Source organism: Anser brachyrhynchus (genome assembly GCF_964034855.1).
Source record: "Anser brachyrhynchus genome assembly, chromosome: 23".
Lineage (NCBI taxonomy): Eukaryota > Metazoa > Chordata > Aves > Anseriformes > Anatidae > Anser > Anser brachyrhynchus.
Window position 1 is genome coordinate 3,091,352 of NC_137716.1, and position 26,026 is coordinate 3,117,377.

The 26,026-nt window shown below is 70.4% G+C and overlaps 5 protein-coding genes across 19 annotated transcripts; 4 read left to right on the forward strand and 1 right to left on the reverse strand.

Moving 5' to 3' along the window:
- Nucleotides 1–116: 116 nt before the first annotated feature.
- Nucleotides 117–9,168, forward strand: FCHO1 (FCH and mu domain containing endocytic adaptor 1). 3 transcript variants are annotated; one of them, XM_080565893.1, is made up of 28 exons: nucleotides 118–201; nucleotides 1,362–1,436; nucleotides 1,907–1,998; nucleotides 2,105–2,179; nucleotides 2,284–2,425; nucleotides 2,516–2,668; nucleotides 2,762–2,866; nucleotides 3,172–3,270; nucleotides 3,378–3,474; nucleotides 3,573–3,617; nucleotides 3,721–3,793; nucleotides 4,268–4,289; nucleotides 4,403–4,456; nucleotides 4,551–4,730; nucleotides 4,810–4,834; nucleotides 4,930–4,995; nucleotides 5,084–5,126; nucleotides 5,235–5,317; nucleotides 5,424–6,002; nucleotides 6,256–6,368; nucleotides 6,455–6,560; nucleotides 6,655–6,766; nucleotides 6,887–7,042; nucleotides 7,436–7,568; nucleotides 7,676–7,875; nucleotides 8,026–8,090; nucleotides 8,224–8,388; nucleotides 8,891–9,168. In XM_080565893.1, the coding sequence occupies exons 2-28, from the start codon at nucleotides 1,410–1,412 to the stop codon at nucleotides 8,911–8,913; spliced, it is 3,033 nt and encodes a 1,010-aa protein (XP_080422019.1). In that variant the 5' UTR covers nucleotides 118–201; nucleotides 1,362–1,409; the 3' UTR covers nucleotides 8,914–9,168. The 3 variants fall into 3 exon arrangements, with proteins under 3 accessions (XP_080422020.1, XP_080422019.1, XP_080422021.1); XM_080565894.1 differs by lacking the exon at nucleotides 4,930–4,995 and having other exon boundaries at nucleotides 117–201; XM_080565895.1 differs by lacking the exons at nucleotides 6,256–6,368; nucleotides 6,455–6,560.
- A 144-nt stretch (nucleotides 9,169–9,312) lies between these two features.
- B3GNT3 (UDP-GlcNAc:betaGal beta-1,3-N-acetylglucosaminyltransferase 3) lies at nucleotides 9,313–11,598 on the forward strand. Its single transcript, XM_080565909.1, has 2 exons — nucleotides 9,313–11,143; nucleotides 11,240–11,598. The coding sequence occupies exon 1, from the start codon at nucleotides 9,403–9,405 to the stop codon at nucleotides 10,219–10,221; it is 819 nt and encodes a 272-aa protein (XP_080422035.1). The 5' UTR covers nucleotides 9,313–9,402; the 3' UTR covers nucleotides 10,222–11,143; nucleotides 11,240–11,598.
- INSL3 (insulin like 3) lies at nucleotides 10,987–11,355 on the forward strand (the record flags this gene model as incomplete). Its single annotated transcript, XM_080565689.1, has 2 exons — nucleotides 10,987–11,143; nucleotides 11,240–11,355. The coding sequence occupies 2 exons, from the start codon at nucleotides 10,987–10,989 to the stop codon at nucleotides 11,353–11,355; spliced, it is 273 nt and encodes a 90-aa protein (XP_080421815.1).
- On the reverse strand, nucleotides 11,482–19,270 carry JAK3 (Janus kinase 3). The gene is given in 25 exon segments (XM_080565892.1): nucleotides 11,482–11,837; nucleotides 11,914–12,024; nucleotides 12,106–12,223; nucleotides 12,303–12,475; nucleotides 12,640–12,764; nucleotides 12,851–13,040; nucleotides 13,251–13,390; nucleotides 13,472–13,622; nucleotides 14,029–14,180; nucleotides 14,261–14,399; nucleotides 15,081–15,214; nucleotides 15,295–15,379; nucleotides 15,470–15,601; nucleotides 15,695–15,816; nucleotides 16,147–16,333; nucleotides 16,570–16,681; nucleotides 16,912–16,961; nucleotides 16,963–17,070; nucleotides 17,156–17,278; nucleotides 17,391–17,667; nucleotides 17,760–17,905; nucleotides 18,223–18,334; nucleotides 18,436–18,559; nucleotides 18,646–18,855; nucleotides 19,186–19,270. Coding segments are annotated over 24 exon segments (3,330 nt in total). The 5' UTR covers nucleotides 18,848–18,855; nucleotides 19,186–19,270; the 3' UTR covers nucleotides 11,482–11,720.
- Nucleotides 17,912–25,974, forward strand: SLC5A5 (solute carrier family 5 member 5). 13 transcript variants are annotated; one of them, XM_080565906.1, is made up of 16 exons: nucleotides 19,816–20,377; nucleotides 20,722–21,237; nucleotides 21,317–21,382; nucleotides 21,683–21,734; nucleotides 21,850–21,917; nucleotides 22,006–22,160; nucleotides 22,257–22,397; nucleotides 22,687–22,816; nucleotides 22,967–23,055; nucleotides 23,165–23,277; nucleotides 24,127–24,197; nucleotides 24,374–24,460; nucleotides 24,544–24,752; nucleotides 25,336–25,439; nucleotides 25,534–25,649; nucleotides 25,744–25,974. In XM_080565906.1, exons 1-16 carry the CDS (start codon nucleotides 20,033–20,035, stop codon nucleotides 25,876–25,878), a joined length of 2,397 nt encoding a protein of 798 aa, XP_080422032.1. In that variant the 5' UTR covers nucleotides 19,816–20,032; the 3' UTR covers nucleotides 25,879–25,974. The 13 variants fall into 13 exon arrangements, with proteins under 13 accessions (XP_080422024.1, XP_080422033.1, XP_080422023.1 ...); XM_080565908.1 differs by having other exon boundaries at nucleotides 22,257–22,389; nucleotides 25,744–25,962; XM_080565907.1 differs by having other exon boundaries at nucleotides 19,502–19,958; nucleotides 20,739–21,237; nucleotides 22,006–22,397; nucleotides 25,744–25,962.
- The last annotated feature ends 52 nt before the right edge of the window (nucleotides 25,975–26,026 follow it).

The window sequence follows — 26,026 nt, forward strand, 5'->3', positions numbered from 1 at the left end:
GTGCGGAGCCGCGGCGGGCTCGACCAATGAGAGGCGGCGCCCGCTGGCTGCGGTAACCGCTGCCGGGCGCGGCGCCCAATGGCGGCGCGGCGCGGCGGGAGGGGGCGTGGCCTGCGGCGCCCCCCCCTCTCGGCGCGGTCCCGGCCCCGGCGCGGAGCGGCCCGGAGCGGGGCGGGGGCGGCGGCGGCGGCCCCCCCGCAGGTGAGTGCCCCCCCCCCCGCGGCCCCCCCCGCGGCCCCCCCTTTCATCGCAGCCCCCCCCCCATTTATCGCAGCCCCCCCCCCATTTATCGCAGCCCCCCCCCCCAATTTATCGCAGCTCCCTCGTTTATCGCAGCCCCCCCCCTTTTTATCGCAACCCCCCCTCTTTTATCGCAAACCCCCCCCTTTTTATCGCAGCCCCCCCCATTCATCGCAGCCCCCCCCCCCAAAAATCCCCCCATTTATGCAGCCCCCCCAACCCCCCCCCCCCCCCATTCACACCCCCCCCATTTACGCCCCCCCCCAACCCCCCCCCCCCGCAGGTGCCGCCTTTTATTCTTATTTCCTTTAATTAGAATTATATATTTTTTTTTCGGGGGGGGGGGGGCATCCCTTTGTGCCCCCCCCGCGCCCCCCCTGTGCTGACTCCCCCCCCCCGTGCCCCCCCCCCGCACCCCCCCATGTGGGGAGCAGCCCCCCCCCAGGCCCCCCCATGAAGGTCACTGCTGCCCCCAACCCCCCCCCCCAAAAATAAAACCCGGGGGGGGGGCGCCCCGCTGAGCCCCCCCCCCGTGGCACAGGTGGCTCAGCACCGTCCCGGGGGGGGGCACAGCACCGTGCCCCCCCCCCAGCCATGCACAACGAGCCGGTTTCCTGTTTTGCTCCGTGCGTGGGGTGGCACAAACCTGGGGGGGGGGGGGGGACCAGGGTGCTGCCCCCCCCCCCCGCCACCCCCCCACGGGGTCCTTCACACGCCGGGTGGGGGGGGCACCTTTTTTTGGGGGGGGGGGCTGTGGTTTTGGGGGGGGTGGGGGCTGCGTTTTGGGGAGGTGGCTGTATTTTTGGGGGGGGGTATTTTGGGAGGGGTGTTCCGGGGGGGGTTATTTGGGGGGGCTGTGTTTTACGGGGGGGTTATTTTTTCGGGGGGGGGGTGTTTTTTTTTTGGGGGGGGGGTCAGGGTGCCGGGGCCGCCGGCGCACGGCAGCCGCCGCTCATTTATTATTGAGCTGCGTATCTGGTGTCGGGCCCAGCGCTGCCCCCCCCGCCCCCCCCCCGCGGGGTTCCCATGGCCACGGCACCCATGGGAACGAAGTGGGGGGGGGGGGCACCCTTGGGACCCCCCCCCCCCCCCCCCAATAAAGGCCACCGCCGTGTCCCCAGGGTGCTGGGTGCCGCGCCACGCCGCTGCCCCCCCCCCTCGCCTCCAAGATGTCCTACTTCGCCGAGCACTTCTGGGTAAGCCCGGACCCCCCCCCCCAATTTGTGCCCCCCCCCCACTTATAGGTGCCCCCACCACCACCTATAGGTGCCCCCCCCGCACCCATGGGTGCCCCCCACCCATGGGTGCCGCGGGAATCCCCGGCCCCAGAGGAGGAAGCTGCCGGCGCCGCGCTGCTTCCTGGTCCCCGCCAGCTGTGCCCCCCCCCCCCCCCCCGCCGTGCCTCAATTTCCCCATGGGGGGGTCACCCACCGTGCTGGGGGGGGGCACTTCATCCCACCCCCCCGGTGCTAATCGGGGGGGGGCCCAGCACCCCAAATAGCGCCCAGCGCTCGCCCACCCCCTTCCTGCCCCCGTGGCGCGGCTCCTGGGGGTGCCCCGCAGCCCCGTCCCCCCCCCCCCCCTCCCCAAACTGGGGGTGCTGGCACTTTTTTTTTTTTTTTGGGGGGGGGGGGGGGCACATATTATTTTTTCTGCCCCCCCCCAGGGCGAAAAGAACCACGGCTTCGACGTGCTCTACCACAACATGAAGCACGCGCAGATCTCCACCAAGGAGCTGGCCGACTTCGTGCGCGAGAGGTGCCGGGGAGAGGGGGGGGGCAACGCGTGGGACCCCCCGAGGTGCTGGGGGGGGGGTGTCCCAAGGTGTCCCCCCCCCCCAAAAAAATAACACCCCCCCCCCCAGGGCCGCCATCGAGGAGAACTACGCCAAGGCCATGGTGAAGCTGTCGAAGATGGCCACCAACGGCACGCAGCTGGGGTGAGCGCGCGCACCCGAGGGTGGCGCGGGGAAGGAGGGGGAGGATTTTTTTTTGGGGGGGGCCCTGCTGAGCCGTATTTTTTTTTGCCCCCCCCCCCCTCCAGGACCTTCGCGCCGCTCTGGGAGGTGTTCCGCATCTCCTCGGACAAGCTGGCCCTGTGCCACCTGGAGCTGATGAAGAAGCTCCACGAGCTCATCAAGGAGATCTCGCGCTACGGCGAGGAGCAGGGCCGGGTGCACAAGAAGGTGCCGCTGCCCCCCCCCCCCAGCACCCCCCCCCTCACCCAACCCCGGGTTTATTGGGTTTATTTCATTTATTTCTCCCCCCCCCCCAAGTCGAAGGAGGAGGCGGCGGGCACGCTGGAGGCCGTGCAGCTCCTGCACGGGGTGGCCCAGCTGCTGCCCAAGTCCAAGGAGAGCTACCACAGCAAGTGCCAGGAGTACGAGCGGCTGCGCAAGGAGGGCACCAGCCAGAAGGAGATCGACAAGGTGACACCACGGGGGTGTCCCCCCCCCCCCAAAAAAAATTGTCCCCTCTGTGTCAGCCGGGGGGGGGCTGACGCCCGCCGCGTCGCCCCGCAGGCGGAGCTGAAGTCGAGGAAGGCGGGCGAGGCGCTGCGGCGCGCCGTGGACAAGTACAACGCCGCCCGCGCCGACTTCGAGCAGAGGATGCTGGATTCGGCCATGGTGCGGCTCCCCGCGGGGGACCCGTCCTCGGGGACCCGTCCTCGGGGACGTGCCACCTGCCACGGTCGGGCCACCCAACCTTGGGGACGCGCCCAAGTGGCCGGGCGCGCTTCCGTGGGGATGGTGGCGCTTGGGGACGTGGCACCCTGGTTGGGTACCCCTGCCTGGGGACACGCCAGACCCCTGGGGACACTCCGGTCCTTGGGGACTCGCCAGCCCCTGGGGACGTGCCAGCCCTTGGGGACACTCTGGTCCTTGGGGACACGCCAGCCCCTGGGGACATCGCCCCCTTCTCCTTCCCCCAGCGCTTCCAGGAGGTGGAGGAAGCCCACCTGCGCCACATGAAGGGCCTCATCGGCTCCTACTCGCACTCGGTGGAGGACACCCACGTCCAGATCGGGCAGGTGAGGCCCCGGGGGGGGACACCGCCAGCCCCGTGTGTCCCCCCCCCGTGTCATTCGGTGTGTCGTGTCCCCCCCCCCCCCCCCATGCCACCACCTCCGCTCTGCAGGTGCACGAGGAGTTCAAGCAAAACGTGGAGAACATCGGCACCGAGATGCTGCTGCGGAGGTTTGCCGAGAGCAAGGGCACGGGGCGGGAGCGACCAGGTGAGGTCGTGGGCAGCAGCCTGGGGGGGGGGGGGGGGGGGCACTTTGTACGAGGGGGGAGCCGCCGAGCTGTTCCGACCCCCCCCTTTTGCTCGCAGGCGTGCTGGATTTCGACGAGTACCGGCTGGCTCCAGCGCAGGAAGGCAAGTACGTCTGCCCCCTGCTCAGCCCCACGCCCGGGGGAGGGGGGGGGGTGAGGGGAGGGGTCCCCGGGGGGGGGCTGCTCACTGCTCTGTGCCCCCCCAGGGCCCAAAAGGAGCCGCAGCAAAGCCTTCCGCATCCCTGGGCTGAGCCGCAAGGAGAGGGAGCGTGATGCTGGGTGAGATATTCCCATCCCACCCTCTCGTCCCCACCCCGTATCATCCCACCCTGTCCCGTCCCGTACCACTCCGTCCCCTCCAGCCCAATCCCCTCTATCCCGTCCCGTCCCATCCCTTGCATCCCCTTCTGTCCTCTCCTCTCCGTCCCATCTCATCCCATCCCATCCCATCCTCTGCATCCTATCCCATATCATCCCATCCCATCCTCTCTATCCTATCCCATATCATCCCATCTTGTCCCATCCCATCCTTTCCATCCCATCCCCTGGATCCCATGTCATCCTCTCCGTCCCACCCGCTGCTTCCCATCCCATCCCCTATATTGCATCCCATCCCATCTCGTCCCACCCCCTGCATCCCATCCCATATAATTCCACCCCGTCCCATCCCCTGCATCCCGTCCCCATCCCATCCTCTCCATCCCACCCACCCCATCCCCATTTCGGGTCTTAACTCTGCTGCCATCTCCCCAGGGAGTCCCCAGACGCCGATGCGGTGAGTGGCCCGACGAGCGGTGCCGGCTCCTTCCCCAACCCATGCCATACTGGGTGGACTGGGAGGACTGGGGAGCCAGCACCCCTCTGAGCCCCCCCCGCCCCCCCCCACAGGCCTGCCCGGAGGTGGACGAGGACGGATTCAGCGTGCGCCCGGACCTGCCCCACGATATCCTTGTGCCGTCCTGGGGGGAGGGGGGGGGGGGTTTGGGGGTTTTGGGGTGCCCGAGCTGGGGGTGTTGCCTTGACCGGGGGGGGCTCAGGCGAGGCGGAGAACCACGGCTGCTCCTCCAGCGACTCGGACTACGACGAGGACGAGCCCCGCAAGTTTTACGTCCACATCAAGCCCGTGCAGCCCCGGGGGGCCGGCGGCAGCGCCGAGGCCACCGTGGAGCAGCTCAAGGCCACCGTGGGAAACCTCATCCTGCCCCCCGGTGTCGGGGTGAGGCTCGGGGTGGGGGGACACGGTGGAGGGGAGGGGGGCTATACCAGGACTAACGCCGCACCCCCGTGTCTTGCAGGGCACCGTCAAGCGGCAGTCATCCCGTAAGTGACCCCCCCCCGGGGCTTCGGGGTCCGGCCGGGCTCCGTGTCCCCCGTCCCCGTGTCCCCTAACGCTGCCCGTCCCCGTCCGTCCCCAGGGCACGTGGCGGCTCTGGCCCCGGCCCCGAGCACTGCTGCCGACCCCGAGGGGACGCTGGTGGCAGGTGAGGCCGTGCTGGGGGGCCGGGGGGGGGGGGCACGGGGCGGGGGGCGGTGGCTCCGGGTCCCCAAACGCGTCCCCTCTCCGTGCAGGTGACAGCGCAGGGAGGGGGCGCCCGGCGGCGCAGGCGACCAGGTACGGGGTTGGGGAGGCACTGGGGGAAGGCTGGGGGTTCCTGAGCCCCCCCTCTAGGTCCTGAGCCCCCCCTCTAGGTCCTGAGCCCCCCCCGCTCCGTCCCCCCAGCAAAGCCCTGCCGGACACGGTGCCCCCCGCCGCGCTCTTCGGGCCCCCCCTGGAGTCAGCCTTCGAAGCGGAGGATTTCCCGGGTGAGGTTTTGGGGTATGGGGGGGGGCCGGGGGGACCCCAACATGTGGGAGCTCCCCCCCCCCCCCCACCCCCCCGCAGCGCTCTGATACGGGGGTCTTCCCGCAGCCCCCCGCGCCTACGTCCTGACTTCCTCCTCCTCGCCCTTCTCCTCCTCCTCCCCGGAGAACGTGGAGGACTCGGGCTTGGACTCGCCCTCGCACCCCGCTCCCGTCCCCTCCCCGGACTCGAGGCCGTGGACGCCGCAGCCGGGGACGCCGCAGAGCCCCCACCCCAAGCGGGGGGCGCAGCCGGACCCCCCCCCGCCGCGGCCCCGCAGCCCCGGGGGGCGCCTGCCCGAGCTGCCCGGCTTCGCCGTCTTCAGCGGCCCCGGGGTCGAGGGGCTCTGGGAGGAGGACGGGGGGGGGACGGCGCCCCGGGGACGCCCCCGCGGCACGGCCCCCCCCCAGCCCCCCTCTCCCGACCCTTTCGGGGAGCCCCCGCCCTGGCTGCGGCCCCGCAGCCCCCCCGGGGACCGGCCCCCGCAGCCCCGACCTTCCTCCAACTCGGCCTCGTCCTCCTCCTCCTCCCCGGCCCCCCCCAGCGGGGGGGAGTCCTCCAGCCCCTCCCCGTGGAGCTGCCAGGGGTCGGGGACGGGGATGCCCGAGGGGGACACACCGGGGGCCCCCCCTCTGCAGCCTGAGCCAGGTGAGTGAGGGGCTCCAAGGGAGCTTTACCCTTAGCTCTGTCCCCCCCCCCAGATTATCCTGATCTCTGCCCCCCCAAATCACCCTTAGCTCTGCCCCCCCCCCCAAATCACCCTTAGCTCTGCCCCCCCCAAATCGTGCCCGAGGGCTGGGGCTGACCCCCGCCAAACTCACTGCGCTGCTGACCCCCCCATGACCACCCCCCCCCGTGGATGTCTCTGCCCCTCTGTGCCCCCCCCCTTTATGCCCCCCAGACCCCCGCCCCGCCGCCGCCGCCCCCCGCGAGGTCCCGCTGGTGGCCCCCCCTCGCCGTTCCCGGACGAAGCGGCCGGCGGCCGGCCCGGCTGCGGGCAGCAACACCGACCTGGTGCGTGGGGAGGTGGGGGGGAAAGCGGGGTTTGGGGGGCAGGACCCCCCCCCCCCAGCCCCCCCCGACACCCCCTCTGCCCGCAGTCGCGCTCGCTCAGCCCCTCGCCCTCGTGGAGCTGCGGCCCCTCGCACTCGGCGCCCGCCAGCCTGGGCGAGCGCGGCTTCTTCGCCGTCTGCCAGCCGGCGCTCGGTGGGTCCGGGGGGGGTCCCTATTGAAGGGGGGGGGGGGACACACAGGAATGGGACCTGCTGGGCGCTGATGGGGTCTGCACGCCCTCCCCCAGGGATATCGCGGGGCCCCAGCCCCGTGGTGCTGGGCTCGCAGGACGCGCTCCCCGTGGCCACCGCCTTCACCGAGTACGTGCACGCGTACTTCAAGGGGCGCGATGCCGACAGGTACGGGGGCACCAGGATGGGACCCCCCCCCCCCCCCCCCCACCACCCCTTTTTCCCCAGGGTCAGGCCCCCCCCCCGGGCTGCCGGGGCCGGCCGCTGATCCCTGCCTGTCCCCGGCAGCTGCCTGGTGAAGGTGACGGGGGAGCTCACCATGTCCTTCCCCGCCGGCATCGTCCGCGTCTTCAGCGGGGGCATGGCCCCCCCCGTGCTCAGCTTCCGCCTGCTCAACACCGGCGCCATCGAGCAGTTCCTGCCCAACGCCGAGCTGCTCTACAGGTGCGGGGACAAGGGGACGCGGTGGCACCGTGGCACGGGCTGGGGATGGGTGGGGGGGGCAGAGCGGGCGCACGGGGTGCCGGTGGGTGCGGTGATGGGGAGCTGGTGCTGGGGCGCTCAGGGTGCTGGGGGGGGGGCCAGCAGGCAGCCTGGGAGGGTGGTGAATGTGGTGATGGGGAGCTGGTTTTGGGGTGCGGGGGGTGCCTGGTTCCCTGGGAGGTCCTGGGTGCCCCCAGCAGCCGGTGGGTGCAGCAGTGGGGCGCTGGTGTTGGGGCACGTGGGGTGCTGCGCCCTGGGAGCCGGGGGTGCTGGGTTTCGGGGTGCCCGTGTCCCCGGGGTGAGGAGGCGGTGGCGTCCCCATGCTTCTCGCCGCCGTCGCCCCCGTCCCCGCAGCGACCCGTCGCAGAGCGACCCCAGCACCAAGGATTTCTGGCTGAACATGGCCGCGCTGACGGGGCACCTGCAGAAGCAGGCGGAGCAGAGCCCGGCCGCGTCCTACTACAACGTGGCTCTGCTCAAGTACCAGGTGAGCCCGGCGCGGGGCGACCACGGGGGTCCAGCACCCCAACGGCTGGGTCCCGGCACCCCTCCTGAGCCCCCCCAACCCCCCGTTTTGCCTCCCCCCCACCCCAGTTCTCCCGGCTGGGTCCCAGCTCGGCGCCGCTGCGGCTGTGCGTGCGCTGGGACTGCTCGCCGGGCGCCACGCGGGTCAGCGTCGACTACGGCTACAACGCCGGCGCCCTCGCCCTGCCCGTGCCCCTCGCCAACGTCCACGTCCTGCTGCCCCTGGACGAGCCCGTCACCAACGTGCGGCTGCAGCCGGCTGCCAGCTGGTAAAGGGGGGGCGGGGGGGGGACACGGGGACCCCCGGGGTGGGGAGGACGGGGGGACCCTGGGCTTGGGAAACGGGTAGGGGTGGCGGGGATGTGGGGCTGGTGGGGACGGAGCTGGGTGGTCAGGGACTTGGGGACGTGTCCCGGCAGGAACCTGGAGGAGAAGAGGCTGCTCTGGAAGCTGCTGGATGTCCCCGGAGCGCCGGGGCAGGGAGGTGAGGCTGCGCCCCCCCCCCCTACTTCTTGCAGGGTCTGGATCCATCCCCTTGCTGGGCTGCCCCGGGCTCGTCCCCCCCGCTCCGTGGGCACACGGACGGGTCCCCCACCTCCTGCGCTGTCCCCCCCCAGGCAGCGGCCGGCTCTCGGCCAGCTGGGAGCCCCTCTGCGGGCCCAGCAAGCCCAGCCCCGTGGCGGCCCAGTTCAGCAGCGAGGGCAGCACGCTGTCGGGCGTCGAGGTGGAGCTGGCGAGCGCCGGCTACCGCATGTCGCTGGTCAAGAAGAGGTTTGCTACGGGTACGGCTGCCCGGGCCCTATAAGCGCGGGTTCCTTGCCTTGTCTTGCATGGAGGGGGTCCCTTCCCTGCTCCCCAGGGTGCACGGGGTCCCTCCCCTGTCCCCTACAGCTCTGAGGTGCATGGGGTCCTTTCCCCATTCCCTATGGTCCTGGGGTGCATGGGGTCCCTTCCTTGTCCCCTAGAGCTCTGAGGTGCACGGGGCCTTTTCCCCATCCCCTATTGTCCTGGGGCACACGGGGTCCCTTCCCTGTCCCCTACAGCCCCACGGTGCATGGGGTCCTTTCCCCATTCCCTATTGTCCTGGGGTGCACGGGGTCCCTTCCCTGTCCCCTACAGCCCTGGGGCGCACGGGGTCCCTTCCCCACGGTGCCCAAAGTCCCCTCCCTGCCCCCCCGAGCTCCATCCCCCCCCCTCTCCGGCCGGTGCCCCCCAGCGATGCTCAGCCTGGCAGGCTCGTGCCCCCCATCCTTGCAGCCTCCCCCTCACTGCCTTTCCCTGCAGGGATCTACCTGGCGGGGTCCTGAGCTGCCTCCCGCTGGAGCCTCCGAGCCCCCCCCCCGGGGCTTCCCCCTTGGTTGTGTGAACTCAAAACACTGGATGGAGGCTGGCGGGGAGGGGGTGCCCCCCTCCTCTTCCTCCTCCTCCTCCTCTTCCTCCCCCCCACCCCCGTGGCTGTAACCGCGTCGTCTCCTGCTGCCCGGCGGACGGACCCCCGCCGCCCCCCCCCGTGCTGTGAAGGGAGCAGGAACTGCTCTTTTATTAAACACTTTATTTTCTAATATCCGCCTCCCACCTGCGCCACGCCGCGACGCCCATCCCCGGAGCCCCTGGGCTGCTCCTCGGGGACGGGGCTGGGGTGCTGAGCAGCCCACCCGGGGGGGCTCCAGCGCTGGGGGGGAGCCGGGGCTGAGCCTCCTCCCCGCACCCATGGGTGCTGCTGCCCCACCTGCAGCGGGCGGGCGGCCAGACAAACAGACTGGGCAGATGGGTGGCACCAGGCGGGGGGAGGATCGATGCAGTGGGGTAATTGCACCATAACGCTCCCCGGCAGGCACCAGGATGGCTTGGGGCCGGCTCTGTGGGAAGGTACCGGGAGACTTGGGGGGGTTTGGGGGGGGGGGGGGGACTCACAGCTCTTTGCAGTGCCCTGGGGGGGGGGGGGTCCGAGCTGGGTGCTGGGATGGGGCTGGCCGGATCCTGGCAGCAGGCACCCGGAGCAGCGGGAGCACAGGGACGTGCTGCGGTGGGCCTTCAGCGACACCTTCAACCTGACGCTGAAGCAGGTGCTCTTCCACGCCTGGCTGGAGCAGCACTGCCCCGGCGTCCACTTCGTCTTCAATGGGGACGACGACGTCTTCGTCAACACGGACAACGTGGTTCGCTTCATAAAGACCTCCCAGGGCAACCAGCACCTGATGGTGGGCTACCTCTTAGTCAACACGGGGCCCATCCGGGATAGGGGCAGCAAGTACTTCGTGCCCAAGCAGCTGATGCCCTCGGGGCTGTACCCGCCCTACTGCAGCGGTGGCGGGATGCTCATGTCCGGCTTCACCGCCCGCGTCATCTACCGCAAATCCCAGAGCATCGACCTCTTCCCCATCGACGACGCCTACCTGGGCATGTGCCTGAGGAAGGCAGGGCTGCGCCCCGCTTCCCACAATGGCATCCGGATCGGGGGCATCTACGTCCCCCACAACAGGGACTCCTTCGACCCCTGCTACTACCGGGAGCTGCTGGTGGTGCACCGCTTCGTGTCCTACGAGACGGCCGCGATGTGGCAGGCCATCCACGAGCCCCATCTGAGCTGCGGGAGGAAGGTGATTTTCTCCTAGGGTGCTCGGCGTCTGGGAGGCACCAGGACGCGACGGTGCCGCTGCTGCTGCTCGATGCCACTGCCGTGAGCGAGGGGTCTGAGGAACGCTGGCGTGGGGCTGGCCCGCGGCTCTGCTGCGGCAGCTGCGGTGCTGAGCTCCGGACTGTGGCTGCTGAGTGCCACCAGGGCTCCCCCTTCTCCTGGCCGGATTCTGCCTGGTTTTGCCCCAGAACCTGCCCTGTTTTGGCCAGGTGAGCTCCGAAGCACCCGTGGGAGAATAAAGGAGTGGATTTTGGAAAGGAGGGCGTGGGGTCCGGTGCCTTCCTAGGGCAGGGGAAACGTGCCGCACTGTGCCCGCGAGGCTGGCAGGGGGGCTACGGGTAGGACAGGGCCAGCTTGGGGGGAGCGTGGGCTTGGGGTAGGGGGTGCCCGGCAGGGTGAGCACTTAGGGGGGATGAGGGGCGGGCGAGGGGGTGTCCGCTCGCCACTGAGGGTGCACATCACGGGCGAGCACAGCCCCGAGCTCCCTGCGCTCCCTGCTCCGTTCCCAGCACCACGAGGCTGCGGCTGCAAGGTCGGTGATAACCCTCGGCGGGGGCAGCTCTGGCCCTGGCGGGGTGCTCAGCCCCAGGAACAGCCTGTGCCGTGCCGTGCCGTGCTGAGCCGCAGATGGCTGCCCCACGCACGTGCCGGGCTCAGGGCCGTGGGAGGGGATATAAGCGGCGGTGCCGTGGGCGCAGCCACCCCCGTCCCAGCCCACGGTGGGGCCGTGCCGCCGCGCGCCATGCGCTGCTGGGTGCTGGCAGCCCTCGCGGTGCTGGCAGCCGCCCCCGGTGCCGCCGAGGAGCCGGCGCTGAGGTTGTGCGGGCGCGAGTTCATCCGCACCCTCGTGGCCTTGTGCGGGGGCACCCGCTGGAGCCGTCCCCCCCGGGCAGCCTTCGGTGAGTGCTGAGCGCGGGGACCCCCTCCCCAGCACGGGGACACCCGACACGGGGGGCGCCCCACGGGTGCGCTCACCCCTCCCCGCTCTCTTCCAGCCGACCTCTCTGGGCGCCTCGATGGCCACGGCCCCCCCAGTGTGGCCCCCCCCGGTCCTGCTGGCTCCTGCTGCTCCCATGGCTGCACCCGGCAGGAGCTGCTGCCCTTCTGCTAGCGCCCGCGCCCAGGGGAGTCTCTGGTGGCTCGTCGGAGGGTTGAGCTCGCTGCTGTTAGTTGGGGACATGGGTGCGTGGCCCCTCTTCCCATGCATTCCCCCCTCCCGTGGGCTCCTCTCGACAGCTTCCAAATTTACCAAAATTTATTAGAAATGGACCAAATCCTGCTGCGCTGGGCACGGTGACAGGCAGGAGGTGAACCACCAGCAGCGGCACCGCAGCCATTAAAGCCCCTCGAAGCATCGCTGCGTCCGTGCGTCTGTCCGTCAGCGCATCGTGCTGGGGAGGGACGTGGGGGGGCTGGGGACCCGGGGGGCTGCAGCAGGGCCCCCAGAACGCTGTTTCTGGGGGGTTCTGGCACCAACTACCCGCGGGCTTTGCTGCGGCCGTCCCGCAGCGCCTCGATCTTGGGCGCCAGCTCGCTGAAGGTGGGTCTGGCACCGGGGAAAAAAGCCCAGCAGCTCAGCATCAGCGCGTAGACCTGGGGACAAGGACGGGGGCGTCAGGGGCACGGGGCTGCCCTGGGACCCCCGCCGTGCTGGGGGGGGGGGTCTCACCTCCACGGGGCAGCCGGGTGGTGCCGGGAGCCGCCTGTTGTCCTTCAGCAGCTCCAGCAAGTGGCAGATGATCTGCACCGTTTTTTCGGTGCCCATCATGCGGAGGAACTCCTGGGGGGCGCAGGGGGGCCGTGAACATGGGGAGGCAGCGGCCAGGTAACAGGGGAAGGTGGGGTCCCGGGGGGGTCTCACCTCCGAGGGGCTCCTGCTCTTGTTGCTGTAGGTGAAGAGCTCGTAGAGGAGCACCCCGAAGCTCCAGATGTCGGATGCTCGGGAGAAGACGTTGTCAGCCAGGGACTCGGGCGCGTACCTGCCGGTGGGAGGGTGCTGAGCACTGGGTCCGGCCATGCTGCTGCGCCCCCCCCCCCCCAGCACCGCGATGCCCTCACCAGAAGACGGGGCTCTGGCCGGGCTCCTGCACCACGTAGTAGTCCTTGTCCTGTGGCAGCAGCTTGGCCAGCCCGAAGTCGCCGATCTTGACGTGGGTCTCGCTCTCCACCAGGATGTTCCTGGTGGCCAGGTCGCGGTGCACGCAGCGCTGTGCCCCCAGGTACTCCATGCCCTGCGCAGGACGCAGCCGCTCACCACCCAGGCTGTGCCCCCCCAGGGTGAGCGGTGGCACCGCTCTGTCCCCATCCAGACCCCCCCCAGACACACACAACATGGGGGAATCCCTTTGCCACCACGCCCCCAAGGTGTGTGGGGGGGCACAGGACACGGTCCCACCTTGCAGATCTGCCAGGCGTAGAGCAGCAGGCTCCTGTGCTCCAGGCGGTGCTGGTTCTTCTGCAGGTAGTCCCGCAGGCAGCCGTTGGGCAGGTACTCCATCACCAGCCGCAGCCCGCGCCGCCCTGCGCACCCGCACCCGTTACGGCCGCCCCGGGGGCACCCAGGGCCCCTCTGCTCCCCCCCCGGAACAATCCTGCCCCGCGCTCACCCCGGCTGTAGCAGACGCCGCGGTACTTGACGATGAAGTCGTGCTGCAGCGAGTGCAGGATCTGGATCTCCCTCTCGAAGTCCTGCAGCTCCTTGGCCGAGTCCTGCTGCAGCTTCTTCACGGCCACCAGCTCGCCCGTGCTGTCGCCCAGCGGGTCGTAGCGGCACAGCTCCACGCTCCCGAAGTTGCCCTGGCCGGGCAGGGGGTCAGGGACACCAGGGTGCCCCGGAGCACCCCCCCACCTTGTCCCCGGCGCTTGGCCACCCCCAGGACAGGAAGGCACAGATGGGTGCCGTGGGCACCAACCAAGCTTTCCCCCCGCCACGAGCAGCATTTCGCGCCCAGCTAAGAGGGGACACCCAAGACCCCGGTGCGCCCACCCTCGTCGCTCTGCCCTCACCTTGCCCAGCAGCGAGATGTACTTGAGGTGCCGCTCCTCGAAGAGCGTGGGGTCCTGCCCTACGGCCACGTGCTCGTACCCCCAGAAGCTGTCCCGCAGCGTCACGTCGGCGGGCGACGGGTCCGAGAGCAGCTCGTAGTCTGCGGGGGGGGGGACGGGAGGTGAGGTGACGGGGGTCTCTGGGGGGGCTGGGGCCCATCCCCGTGCCCACCCGTGCTCACCGGAGGTGATGAGGCTGTTGAGGTCCCGGATGAGGGCGCGGAAGCAGGGCCGCCCGCGGGGCTCGTAGTCCATGCACTGCGCGATCAGCGTGGCCAGCTCGGTCCACTTGGGCGCGGGCAGCTGGAGGCGGCTCTGGTAGAAGTGCAGCTTCTGCGGGTGCACAGAAGGGGTTTGCGCCCCGGTGCTGGGCTGCAGGACCCCGAGCAGCGCCCGTAGGCTGCTGGTTGGAGGTAACGGCGGCGGGGGGGGGCACCGCCTGGACCTTGCCACCACCTCCACCGTGTGCTGGAGCTGGGGAGACGGTCTCCAAAACCCTGGTTCTGTTTTTTTGGGCACCCATCTCCCCCCCTTTTCCAGTGTGACCATGTTGCTGGGCCACCAGAGCCAGCAGAGAAATCCCTCAGGGACCCGCAGTGGGACTGGCAGCAGGTGAGAGGGCAGCAGGATGGGGTCACAGCGGGAGGGAGTCACAGCGGGAGGGGGTCACCGAGGGATGGGGTCACCGAGGGACGGGGTCACCGAGGGACGGGGTCACAGCAGGACAGGGCAGCCTCACCTTCTGCGGCTCCAGCAGGCTGACGGGCATGTTGCCACCGCTGAAGATCTCCCACAGGGTCGCCCCGAAGCCCCACTTGTCAGCCGGGAGCGCCAGGCCCTTGGGGTCGCTCAGGCACTCGGGGGCCACCCAGGGGATGCGCTCCACCAGCACTGGGGAGAGGGGACGGCCCCTGCTCAGCACCCACCGGGGGGGGGGCCCGTGGCACCCCGGTTTCAGTGCAGGCACTTACGGTCCTTGGCCAGGACGGTGACGCTGACACCGGGGTCGTTGAGCTTGATGAAGGGGGGGCTGCCGCTGGCCACGTCCCCCTCCCGGGTCAGCAGCACCTTCTTGGCGGAGACGTTGCCGTGGGTGATCCTTTTGTCCTCCTGGGAGGGGAGAGGGACCCTCAGCGCACCCCCCGTGTGGCACCAGCAGGGGGGGACCCCCCCCAGGTGCTCTGCATTGGGGCTGCTGGGCTCGGGGCTGGGGTGCGTGGGGCACGGACGGGTGGGAGCTGTGGGATACGGATGGGTGGGCGTCGCGGGATGTGGATGTATGGGAGCCGTGGGATGTGGACATGTGGGAGCCATGGGGTATGGATGGGTGGGGGCTGTGGGTGGGTGGGAGCTATGGGATATGGATATATGGGAGCTGTGGGATGTGGACATGTGGGAGCCGTGGGATATGGATGGGTGGGGGCTGTGGGATGTGGGTGGGTGGGAGCCATGGGATATGGATGTATGGGAGCTGTGGGATATGGCTATGTGGGAGCTGTGGGATATGGATATATGGGAGCTGTGGGATATGGCTATGTGGGAGCTATGGGATATGGATGGGTGGGGGCTGTGGGATGTGGATATATGGGTGCTGTGGGATATGGATGGGTGGGAGTCGTGGGATGTGGATATATGGGAGCTGTGGGATGTGGACATGTGGGAGCCATGGGATATGGATGGGTGGGGGCTGTGGGATGTGGGTGGGTGGGAGCTATGGGATATGGATATATGGGAGCTGTGGGACACAGGTAGGGGGGACGCGTGGGGCGCGGGGCGCCGGCACCAGCTCACCAGGTAGTTGAGGGCGTACGCCAGCTGCTTGGCCACCTGCAGCTTCCAGCTCGTGGTCACCTTGCTCTCGCCTTGGTTCTTCTTCAGGTAGAGGTCCAGGGGCCCGTGCCTGACGTACTCCTGCACCATGATACCTGCGGGCGGACGGAGCCGCCGGGTCCCACGCGTGCCCGGCCGCGGGCGGTGGCAGAGGAGGGGGACGCGGGGCACTCACTCTCCTTCCCGAGGCTGACCCCGTGCAGCAGGACCAGGTGCTTGTGGGACAGCTGGCTCATGATGCTGGCGGCCTCCAGGAAGGACTGGGAAGGGGAGGCTGGCTCAGGGGGTGGGGGGGGGGGGGCCACGGTGGGCGGCCGGGATGGCGCAGGGGGTCCCCAACCCCGCCTCACCTCGGAGCAGTTGCGGTGGCTGCCGTCCATCACCTTGAGCACCACCTCGCTCTGGTAGAACTCGTCCTCCTTCTGGTCCCGCTTCACGCCCTTGTAGATGTGGGTGAAGGAGCCCTGGGCCAGGCTCTCGCCCTGCCACGAGAGGGGGTGCTGGATGGGGAGGGCCCCCCCTCCCCACGCACAAACACCCCCAAACCCCCGCGCCCCCCCCCCATCCCGCCGTACCCGCGTGAGGCTCTCGGGGTCGATCTTGTGGAACGTCATCTGGTTGGGGCTGCGGCGCGGGGCCGAGGGGGAGCTGGGGGGCCGGGGGCAGCTGCTCCGCACGATCAGCAGGTTGGACTTCTCTGGGGGGGGGGGGGGCGGCTGTGAGGGGCTGCTGTGACGTCACAGCGCCCTCTGTGATGTCACACTGCCTGCTGTGACATCACACCACCCGCTCTGTGACGTCACCCGGCCCCTCTCTGCTCATTTTACGACGTCACAATCGCCTACAATGCTCTACGACCCCATACAACCCCCCCACACAGTGACATCACACAGCCCCCCCCCCCCCCGCGACGTCACACAGCCCCTCTGTGACGCCACGCGGCATGCTTTGTGACGTCACAGGGCGGTTCGTGACGTCACGCCGCCAGCGCGCCCCCTCCGTCCCCCCGCGGCGGCGCCGTGGGCACCTTTGGGCAGGGGCGGGCAGCACGTGGCCAGGCGCAGGCGGGCGCCCTCCGCCTGCAGCCCGCAGCACCCATAGGTGCCCAGCAGCTCCCGCAGGCTGCAGAAGCGCCGGGCCAGCCCCGACAGCCAGAAGCTCCCGTCCTCGTCCCTGCGGATCAGGCAGCGCTTGTAGTCCTGCCCGGAGCGCGTCTGCGGGGCGAGAGCCGGGCTCAGCGGCGCGGGGACCCCCGGGGACGTGCCCGTCCCAAAGGGCCACCACCGGTGGCACCGTCCCCGCCGGCACCGGGTTCCCCGGTGGCACCGTCCCCGCCGGCACCGGGTTCCCCTGCCCACGTTGCCACCCGGGCCGGGTGCTGGGGGGCTGGGGGGGTGTGCGCGGTGCCGGTCCCGGTGCGGGTGCCGGGGTGGGGGGGGGGGGGTCTCACCTCGGCGCACACCGTCAGCAGGTAGCTGTCGAAGTCCTGGGGGCTGCGGCGCAGCAGGAACAGCCCCGGGCGGCCCCCCGCCGCCTTCAGCTTGTTCACGGCGAACTCGGAGCTGTGAAAAGCAGGGGGGGTGCTGCCAGGGATATGTCCCCCCCTCCCAACCCTGACCCCAGGAGCTCCCCCCATGGCACACCCCAAGGCTGGTGGGCACCCAAGCATCGCCCAGGACGCGGAGCGGTGCCCACCAGGCTCGTGCCTCCCCCCCCTAAATAATTCCCTCCCTCTTTGAGCCCCATCACCCGTGGGCCGGCGGGGGGGGGGGGGGGGGGGGGCAGCGCCCACCTGATGGGCCCGTGGCACTGGTTCTCCACGTCCTCCAGCAGGCGGGGGGGGGGCCACCTCCTTGCAGAAGTAGTGGTGGGCGTCCGCCGTCAGGCGGTAGTAGCCATCGATCAGCGCCACGAAGCTGCGGGCTTCCTGCAGCGTGGGGAACTCCACCTCCTAGGGCAGGGGGAAGGTGAGCCCCCCCGTCCAACCCTCCCCGTTATATTGTGTCCCTCCCCCAGTACCCCCCTCCCCAGCTCACCAGCACCCGGTTGTCCGTCTTGGTGAGGGTGACGATGCGGTTCTCCACGGGGCTGCCGTCCCGGCTCGCCTGCTTGATGCTGACGTCGGCGATGTCGGGGAAGTCACAGAAGTGCTGGCGGCTCTGCGGGGACACCGGCGGGCTGCCCTCTGCGTCCCCCCCCCAACTCACCCTACGACCAGACCCCCCCCCCACACACCCCTCCCCAAACCCCCCCGTCCCCCGTCCCCGGCACCTCGGAGCCGCCGCAGCTCCAGGAGACGCCGTTCTCGCCGGCCACGTGGATGGTGATGTTGGCGTCGGGGCCGCGCACGGCGAAGCTCTCCTCGGCCCAGCGCCGCTGCAGCCGCTCCAGGTCCAGCAGGTACTTGAGCTTCAGGTGGCGCCCGTCCGCCTGGCAGCCGCCGATCCTGCGCAGGGACTTGCTGAAGCGGCGGCGGATGCGCTTGCGGGTGAGGAAGCTGTGCTGCTGGATCTGGCACCGCAGCGGCTCGGGGATGCAAGACTTGTAGCTGGGGAGGGGGGGGGGAGACGATGGGAGAGGTCAGGGTAACCCCCCCCCCTCCAACCCCGGGCCCTCCCCAGCCCCGTGGTCCCCGCTCACCTGACGCAGTTGAAGACCTCGTCGGGGCTCTGCCGCTTCTCCTTGGCGATGCGCAGCATGTCCAGCACGGCCAGGCTCAGGCACTGCTCCTGCCTCGGCAGGCTCAGCGCCACCTCCACGCGGCCCTCGATGAAGTCGCTGCGGGACTGGGGACGCGGCAGCAGCTCGGCGGGGGCCCCCCTGTGAGCCCCCTGCTCCCTGCCAGCCCCGGCCACGCACCCCGGGGGCTGCAGCCAGCACAGATCTGATGCGCCCCGAGAGCCCCCCAGACCACCCACAAGGCTGTGGCAGGTAACGTGTGCCCCCCCCCCCCCAGCTAAAGGGAGCATCAACGTGTCCCCTGCTGACCCCCCATTGTGCAGGGCTGCCCCAGAGGTGCCCCCCTCCAGCTCCGTGCCCGGGAGTCACATCCTGCCCCGGGCTCTGGCTCCGGATGGGGACGGGGACGCCGGCGGGGGCTCACCTGGGCAAAAAGGTAATCGATGACGGGGTAGTCCAGCACGGGGCTGGCCCGGTCGCTGGGCAGCTGGAAGCGGTGCGACTGCCCCAGCCCACACCAGTTGGGGAAGAAGAACCTGGTGGGGGCGAGGGGCAGGGCTCAGGGCCACGTCCCGTGCGGCACAGCCCCTATCAGCCACCAGAGAGTCCCCAGGGGCCGCGTCCCCGCAGGCCGTACCTGATCCTGTACACCACCACCTGGCTGCGGGCATCCTCGACGGTGAAGAGGTGGTTGGGGGGGTACCAGCAGCTCAGGTCCTCGGTGGCCAGGGCGAAGAGGGGGTGGCAGACGGGCAGCACGCCTGGGGACGGGCAGAGCGGAGCTGTCCCCGGGGCCGTGACCGCACGGGGCCGGTGCCAGGCCGGCAGGCGCAGGGCCGGGGCTCACCGCAGGCTTTGGCGGCGTGGACGCAGAGCTCCTCGGCCGTGTACTCGCCGAAGGTGAAGGTGAGGATGCCGGCTGAGTCAGGGGGGGCGCGGGGGGTGGGCGCCCGGTGGTAGAGGTACACCTGCAGCGTGCCGGGCTCGGTGGAGGAGAGGCTGCACGAGCGCTCCCCGATCAGCGGGGTCTCCTCGCCCAGCGGGGCCATGGCAGGCGCTGCAAGGACACGGGGGGGGCCCCGAGGAGACCTTTGGGATCCTTCTCTCCCCGGGGTAAAACCCCGCAGCATCCCTGGGGCCGGGACCAGCTGCCCACTGCCCCGCACCTGGGGTGCAGGTGGGGAAAATGAGGCAGGCAGATGTTTTGTTTTAGGGCGTGCGGACGGCCCCAGCCCTTCCCACAGCCGCTCCGCGTCGCTCAGCCCAGGGATGGGCACTCACCCCCAGGTGTGGGCCACCGTGAGGAGGATGCGGCTCCATCCCCATGCCCAGGTGGGTTGCCCAGACCCCAATAGCCCCCCTGTGCCATCCCGGTGCCCCGAGGTACCTGCACCGTCCCGGTGGCCTCGCTGGTGCTGCGTGTTCCGGTGCTGGGACTGGGCAGGGCTGGGGTTTCTGGGCTGCGTAGGTGGCTGCGAGCAAAGAGGGAGAGCCAAAAAGTCCCCTTGGTGACTTCCTTCCTGCCCACAGCGTCTCTGAGCAGCCAGGGACTTCCTGACGAGGGAGGGGGAGAGGGGTGGGGGGGCCTCCGAGGAGCCACCCAAAGGAGCCCAGGGGAGGAGAGGGGCACCCCGCTTGGCCGGGGGCACCCCGCTGATCCCACCCAGTGCCGCGGTGCCGCAGGGATGGGTGCTGAGCATCCTGCCCCTTATCCTGTCCCATGCCGCCCCCCTGACCGAGGCGCTGTCCCCATGCACCTTGCGCTCCCCCCCTCGCCCCGCTCGCAGCCCCCCAGGGTGGTCTCAGCCCCCCCCCCCCCTTTTGGGAGCTGGGTGCCCAGCCCCGGTGCCGTGCGGTTCCGCACGCAGCCGCCGGCGGATGTGGGGGCATCCAGCAGCCGCCCTTCGTTGTTGTTTTTTTTTCCCTTTCTGCTGCTCAAAAAGCACGTCAGGGAGCAGGGTCCTGCCTCCTGGGGACAAGGCCACCGCGGATGCTTTGTCACTGCAGCCAGACCCTGGGGACCAGGGACCCTGCGCCGTGCCGGGGCACGAGGAGCTGCCCCGTGGTGGCACCGAGCCGCTCCTTGGAGGGGACGTTGCCTGGTCCTGGCTCTGTCCCCAAGGCTGGGGCTCTTCCTGGGTCACAGCCCCGCTGTTTAAGGTGTGGGGACAACCTGTCCGGGGTGGGACAAAGCAGTGCTTGTGCCTGGGAACGAGGAAGCTGGACCAGACCTGATGTTCCTGCACCCCAGCGGGCAGAGCCACCCCCCGCCCCGGTCCCCCCGCTCAGGCCACCAGCGCTTGGCCTTGGACTCAGGGCCGGATCCCGCACGTCGCGGTGCTGAGTGGCCGGGACCTGGGTGGGTGGCAGGGAAGGGGTTATCACCACGGCCCCCGCCGGCTCCACGTCCCTCCCCGGTGCCTAATCCTGCCTCCTGCCTGGCCCCGTGGCCAGCCCCTCGCCCCTCCGGCACAGCAGCGCCCGCCGAGCCCGCGGCAGCCTCGGCGCTCAGCCCCGTGCCGGCCGGATCCTGGCCAAGTCCTTGGGGGAGCTGCCGGCGAGGAAGGTGCTTTTGCTGGGTAAAGGTTTAGCTTGGGTTTGTTTTGTCCCCGTCTGGAGATAACTGGTGCTCAGGCAAAGCCCCTCCTCCTGTTTGCGCTGGGTTCGGGGGATTGCTGCGTCCCGGCCGCGTCCTTCGGGTGCAGGACGACGCGCGGCCGACTCGCTCGGGCGCGGGTAGGACCGGGGAGTGCGGCGCTCATCCCCCTGCGTGCCTTGGCTCCGGAGGTATTTGGGGTGCTCTCCTTGCTGAGCCGGGGCTGACCCCTTTGCGCAGCCCTCGCCGGGATGGGGACGGGGTCGGGGTCAGGGCCGCGGCGATGTTGTGCTTCACGCTTGCCTTAAACCTCGATAATTGCCCCAGGTTTTCTCCCGCTCCAGTTTGGCTGCTCCTGGACGCACCAGGACCGCCGTGCCCTGTCCCGGCCGCGTGTCCCCGTCCTCGCTCCACGTCCCCGTGTGCGTGCAGGTGCCCGGTGGGGGCTGTCCCCCCCCTGCAGCCGCCACGCTGGCCCCGACGGAGAGCCTGGAGGTGTGGGTGCCGGAGCCCCTCACCTTCAGCCTTTGGGACTACGGGGTCTTCGGGCTGATGCTGCTGGTCTCCACGGGCATCGGGCTCTTCCACGGCCTCTCCAAGGGCGGCCAGAAGACCTCGGAGGATTTCTTCACGGGCGGCCGGCGGATGGCGGCGGTGCCGGTGGGGCTCTCGCTCTCGGCCAGCTTCATGTCGGCCATCCAGGTGCTGGGGGTGCCGGCCGAGGCGTACCGCTACGGCTCCAAGTTCCTCTGGATGTGCCTGGGGCAGCTGCTCAACACCCTGCTCACCGCCCACCTCTTCCTGCCCGTCTTCTACCGCCTGGGGCTCACCAGCACCTACGAGGTGGGGGCCGGGGGCCGCATCCTGCCCGCGGTTGGGACCTGGCAGGCGTCCCCGACACGGTCCCCATCCTTGTCCCCAGTACCTGGAGCGGCGCTTCAGCAGGCGCGTGCGGCTCTGCGGCACCGTGCAGTACATAGCGGCCACGGTGCGTCCCCGGGGGGGCCGGGGGGGACACGGAGGGGGGGACAGGGATGCGGGGTCCCAGCCGTGCTCACGGTGCTTTTGGCCCCTGGAGCCCCCTCGTTCCCGTGCTCGTGTTTTCCACGGCTCAAAGCGAGCGCAGCCCCGCGGGGAGCCTGTTTGGAATGGAAAGCCGAGTGTTTTCCCAGCGCCCGCACGCTGCGCCTGGGCGGCACCGGCACGCCGTGTCCCCGGCCCCGCGGGCACAGCGGGCACCGGCGCAGGATGGGGTGCTGGCCCTGACCCCCCCCCCCCATCCCCGCAGGTGCTGTACACGGGGATTGTCATCTACGCCCCCGCCCTGATCCTCAACCAAGGTACGGTGGGGACATGGGGACGGCATCCACGTGTCCCTGTCCCCACGGGGGGACAGCTCAGCCCCTTTCCACCCCAAATTTTTCATGCTGCTCAGCACCCTCGTTTCTCCTTTAGTGACCGGCTTGGACATCTGGGCATCGCTGCTCTCCACCGGAGCCATCTGCACCTTCTACACCACCATAGTGCGTGTGGAGCGGGGGTCCCAGGGGGTTCCGGGGGGTCCCTGGGTGTCCTGGGTGCCGGCGCTCACCGGGTGTCCCTCGGGCGCAGGGCGGGATGAAGGCTGTCATCTGGACGGACGTCTTCCAGGTCTTCGTGATGCTCTCCGGCTTCATCGCCGTCATCATCCGGGGGCTGCTGCTGGCGGGGGGCCCCGCCAGGGTCCTGGCCATCGCCGCCAACGGCTCCAGGGTGAACTTTGGCGAGTGAGTCCCCGCGTTTCCCCACTACCACCACCTGCCCCGGGTGCTGGGGTGCCCGGGCTGCCCCGGCTCACCCTCGGCCCCCGGTGCTGTGCCCAGCTTCAACCCCGACCCGCGGAGCCGCTACACCTTCTGGAGCTTCGTGCTGGGCGGCACGCTGCTCTGGCTCTCCATGTACGGCGTGAACCAGGCGCAGGTCCAGCGCTACGTGGCCTGCAGGAGCGAGAGGGAGGCGAGGATGTGAGGCTGGGGGCTGCGGGGCCCGGCCCCCGGCTTGGGACGGTGCCGGGGGGGGGGGGGCGAGGGGCTGTGGTTGGGGTGGGGGGAGCCCGCGCACAGATCCTCCATCTCCATGTGGACCCTGCGCCCTTGCATGGACCCCGCATGGGGCCTGCGCTCCTCCAAAGACCCCGCACAGACCCCGCACCCTTGCATGGCCCCTGCCCAGATCCTGACCCCCCCCGCCCGGGTCCTGCCTGGCCCCCCCAGCCCCGCCGGGCCGTGCTGTGATCTCTCGCCGTGCCCGCAGAGCGCTGCTGGTCAATCAAGTGGGGCTCTTCTGCATCGTCTCCAGCGCGGTGGCCTGTGGCCTTGTGATGTTTGCGCTCTACAAGGACTGCGACCCCCTCCTGGCCGGCTACATCTCGGCCCCGGACCAGGTATGATTGCGCCGGATCCGGCCTCTCGAGCGCCCGGCTGAGGGCGGCCAGGTGGGAAGGGGACCGGGGAGGGGACCGGGATGGGGACAGCAGCAGGGGTGGGCGAGGACGGGGGTCCCGCCTGCCCCCCGACACGCCTGTGCCCCCCAGTACATGCCCTACCTGGTCCTCGACATCTTCCAGACGTCCCCGGGGGTGCCGGGGCTGTTCCTGGCCTGCGCCTACAGCGGGACCCTGAGGTGAGGCCGCTTGGGGACCGCAGTGGCCCCAAGGAAGGGGTGGCCCCGGCACTGCCCCCCCGGTGCGGTGCGGGGCTGAGCGCTGCCCCCCCCCCGCACCCCCCCCCAGCACGGCCTCCACCAGCATCAACGCCATGGCCGCCGTCACCGTGGAGGACCTGGTGAAGCCCCGCATGCCCGCGCTGTCACCGCGGAGGCTGACGCTGGTCTCCAAGGGGCTGTGTGAGTGGGGACGGGTCCCGGCACACGGCCGGGCCGCCCTGAGCCGTGCTGTGCCGTGCCGTGCCGTGCCACCCCATCCTGGGCCGTGCCATGCTGCACAACAACGTGCCGTGGTGCGCTGTGCCATGCCATGCCGTGCTGTGCTGCCCCCTGCCATGCTGTGCTGCCCCATCCTGGGCTGTGCCATGCTGTTCTGTGCCATGCCATGCCGTGCCGTGCTGCACCGTGCCGTGCAACCCGTTCTGTGCCACGCTACGTCTCCCTGCACTGCAACGTGCCGTGCCATGCTGTGCCACATCGTGCCACGCTGCACTATGCTGTGCCACGCTGTGCCGTGCCATGCAGTGCTGTGCTGCACCGCGCTGTGCTGTGCAGCCTGCCCTGTGCCGTGCTGCACCGCGCTGTGCCGTGCCACGCTGTGCCGTGCCATGCCGTGCCGTGCCATTCTGTGTTGTGCCATGCAATGCCATGCCGTGCCGTGCCATTCTGTGCCGTGCCATGCAATGCCGTGCCGTGCCATGCCATGCCGTGCCGTGCCGTTCTGTGCTGTGCCATGCAGTGCTGTGCCACGGTACCCTGTACTGTGCCGTGCCGCACCATGCTGTGCTGTGCCATGCCGTGCTGTGCCATGCCGTGCTGTGCCGTGCCGTGCTGTGCCGTGCAATGCTGTGCTGTGCCATTCTGTGCCGTGCCATGTCATGCTGTGCCGCACCGTGCCATGCAATGCTGTGCTGCACTGCACTGCGCCATGCCGTGCCGTGCCACGGTACCCTGTGCCATGCCATGCTGCACCATGCCGTGCTGTGCCGTGCCACAACTGCCCCCCTGAGCCCCCTGCTCTCCCCGCAGCGCTGATCTACGGCACCGCCTGCATCACGGTGGCAGCCCTGGCCTCGCTGCTGGGCGGCGGCGTGCTGCAGGTGAGCCCAGCCGGGGGGGTCAGATCCTGCCCGGCGCTGATCCCCCCCCCCCGGCCCTTTCTCCCCATCCCGCCGGCTCTGCCCAGCCGCGCACGGACCCGCCACGCACCGCTGGTGGCCGGAGAGCCCTCGAGGGCCGTGGGGCCACCCCGAGCGCCGTCCCCGTCCCCATCCAGGGCTCCTTCACCGTCATGGGGGTGATCAGCGGCCCGCTGCTGGGAGCCTTCGTCCTGGGCATGTTCGTGCCGGCGTGCACCACGGCCGTGAGTGCGGGGCGGGGTAACGGGGTGGGGGGTCCCGGTGCCGGGGGTCCCGATGCCATGCGGACCCCCTGCTCCTCGCCCAGGGGGTGTTCGGGGGCCTGGGCGCCGGCCTGGCGCTCTCGCTGTGGGTGGCGGTGGGGGGCAGCCTCTACCCGCCCAGCGCCGCCGCCTCGGGCGTGCTGCCCGCCTCCGGAGCCCGCTGCCCGCTCTACAACCGCACCGCCGGCACCGACCGCACCCCGCTGCTGCTGGGGACGCTGCCCCCCCGCCGCCCGGCCCCGGCCCCCGCACGGTGAGGGGGGGGGGGGGTGGGGGGGGGGTGCACGGCCGTAGGGACACCGCTGTCCGTGTGCGTCGTGATGTCATACTGCCGGCGTTGCGCGTTGTGACGTCATACTGCTGGCGTTGTCCGTTGTGACGTCATATTGCTGGTGTCGTGCATTGTGACGTCACACTGCTGGCCTTGTTCACAGTGACGTCACATTGCTGTCCGTGTTCACGGTGACGTCACGCTGCTGGCCTTGTTCACAGCGATGTCACGCTGCTTTCTTTGTGCGTTGTGACGTCACACTGCTGGCCCTGGGCATGGTGACGTCACGCTGCTGGCCTTGTTCATAGTGACGTCACAGCGCTTTCCTTGCTCATTGTGATGTCACAGCGCTTTCCTTGTCCGCTGTGACATCACGCCGCTGCCCTTGTTCCTTGTGACATCACACTTTCGCCCTGTTCACCGTGCCCTCCCCCTCCTTCATCCCTTCTGACATCACACCACACTCCTGGTGACGTCACACCACTCTCCTGGTGACGTCACCCCGCCTCGTGACGTCACCGGGGCGGTGTCACCGCCCCCCCCCCCCCCCCCCCCCCCGTTGCAGGCCGGCCGTGGTGGGCGACTTCTACGCCATCTCCTACCTGTACTACGGGGCGCTGGGGACGCTCTGCACCGTGCTGGTGGGGGTGCTGCTCAGCTACCTGGCGGGTGAGGCCGGGGGGGGACACGGGGGGGGGGGGGGGGGCCCACGTTGCCCCCCACCCCGCACCCCTCTCCACAGTGCCCCCCCCCCCCCCCCCAGGGCCCACCAAGCGGGCACGGCTGCCCCCGGGGGTGCTGTGGTGGGACATCACGAAGCAGACGTCCTCGGTGTCCCCGGCGGGGGCCACCACCCCCCCGGGCGAGCACCCCGCCAAGGTGAGCCCCCCCCCCCCCCCCCCTTCAAAATCCCCCTCCCCAACCCCCCCCCCCCCCCCCTCCAGCCTCCTCAAGCCCCCTCCTCTTCCTGCAGGTCCTCAGGGGTCCCCAGGGTGCCGAGGCCCCCCCGGTGCTGCTGGTGCAGGCAGCCCGGGGGGGCTGCAGGGCCCGGGCCCCCCCTGAGCTCTGCGGTGCCACCGAGCAGCTGCTGCAGGAAACCCACGTGTAGGGACAGGGGGGCACCGGGGGGGGGGGGGCGGGGAGAATGGGCACCCAGGGGTGTGCCCCCCCCCCGGGCTGCTGTCCCCTGTGTCCCCCCAGGACGGTGTCCCCTGTGCCCCCCACCCGCAGCTCTGGGGGGGGGGGGACAGGGGACA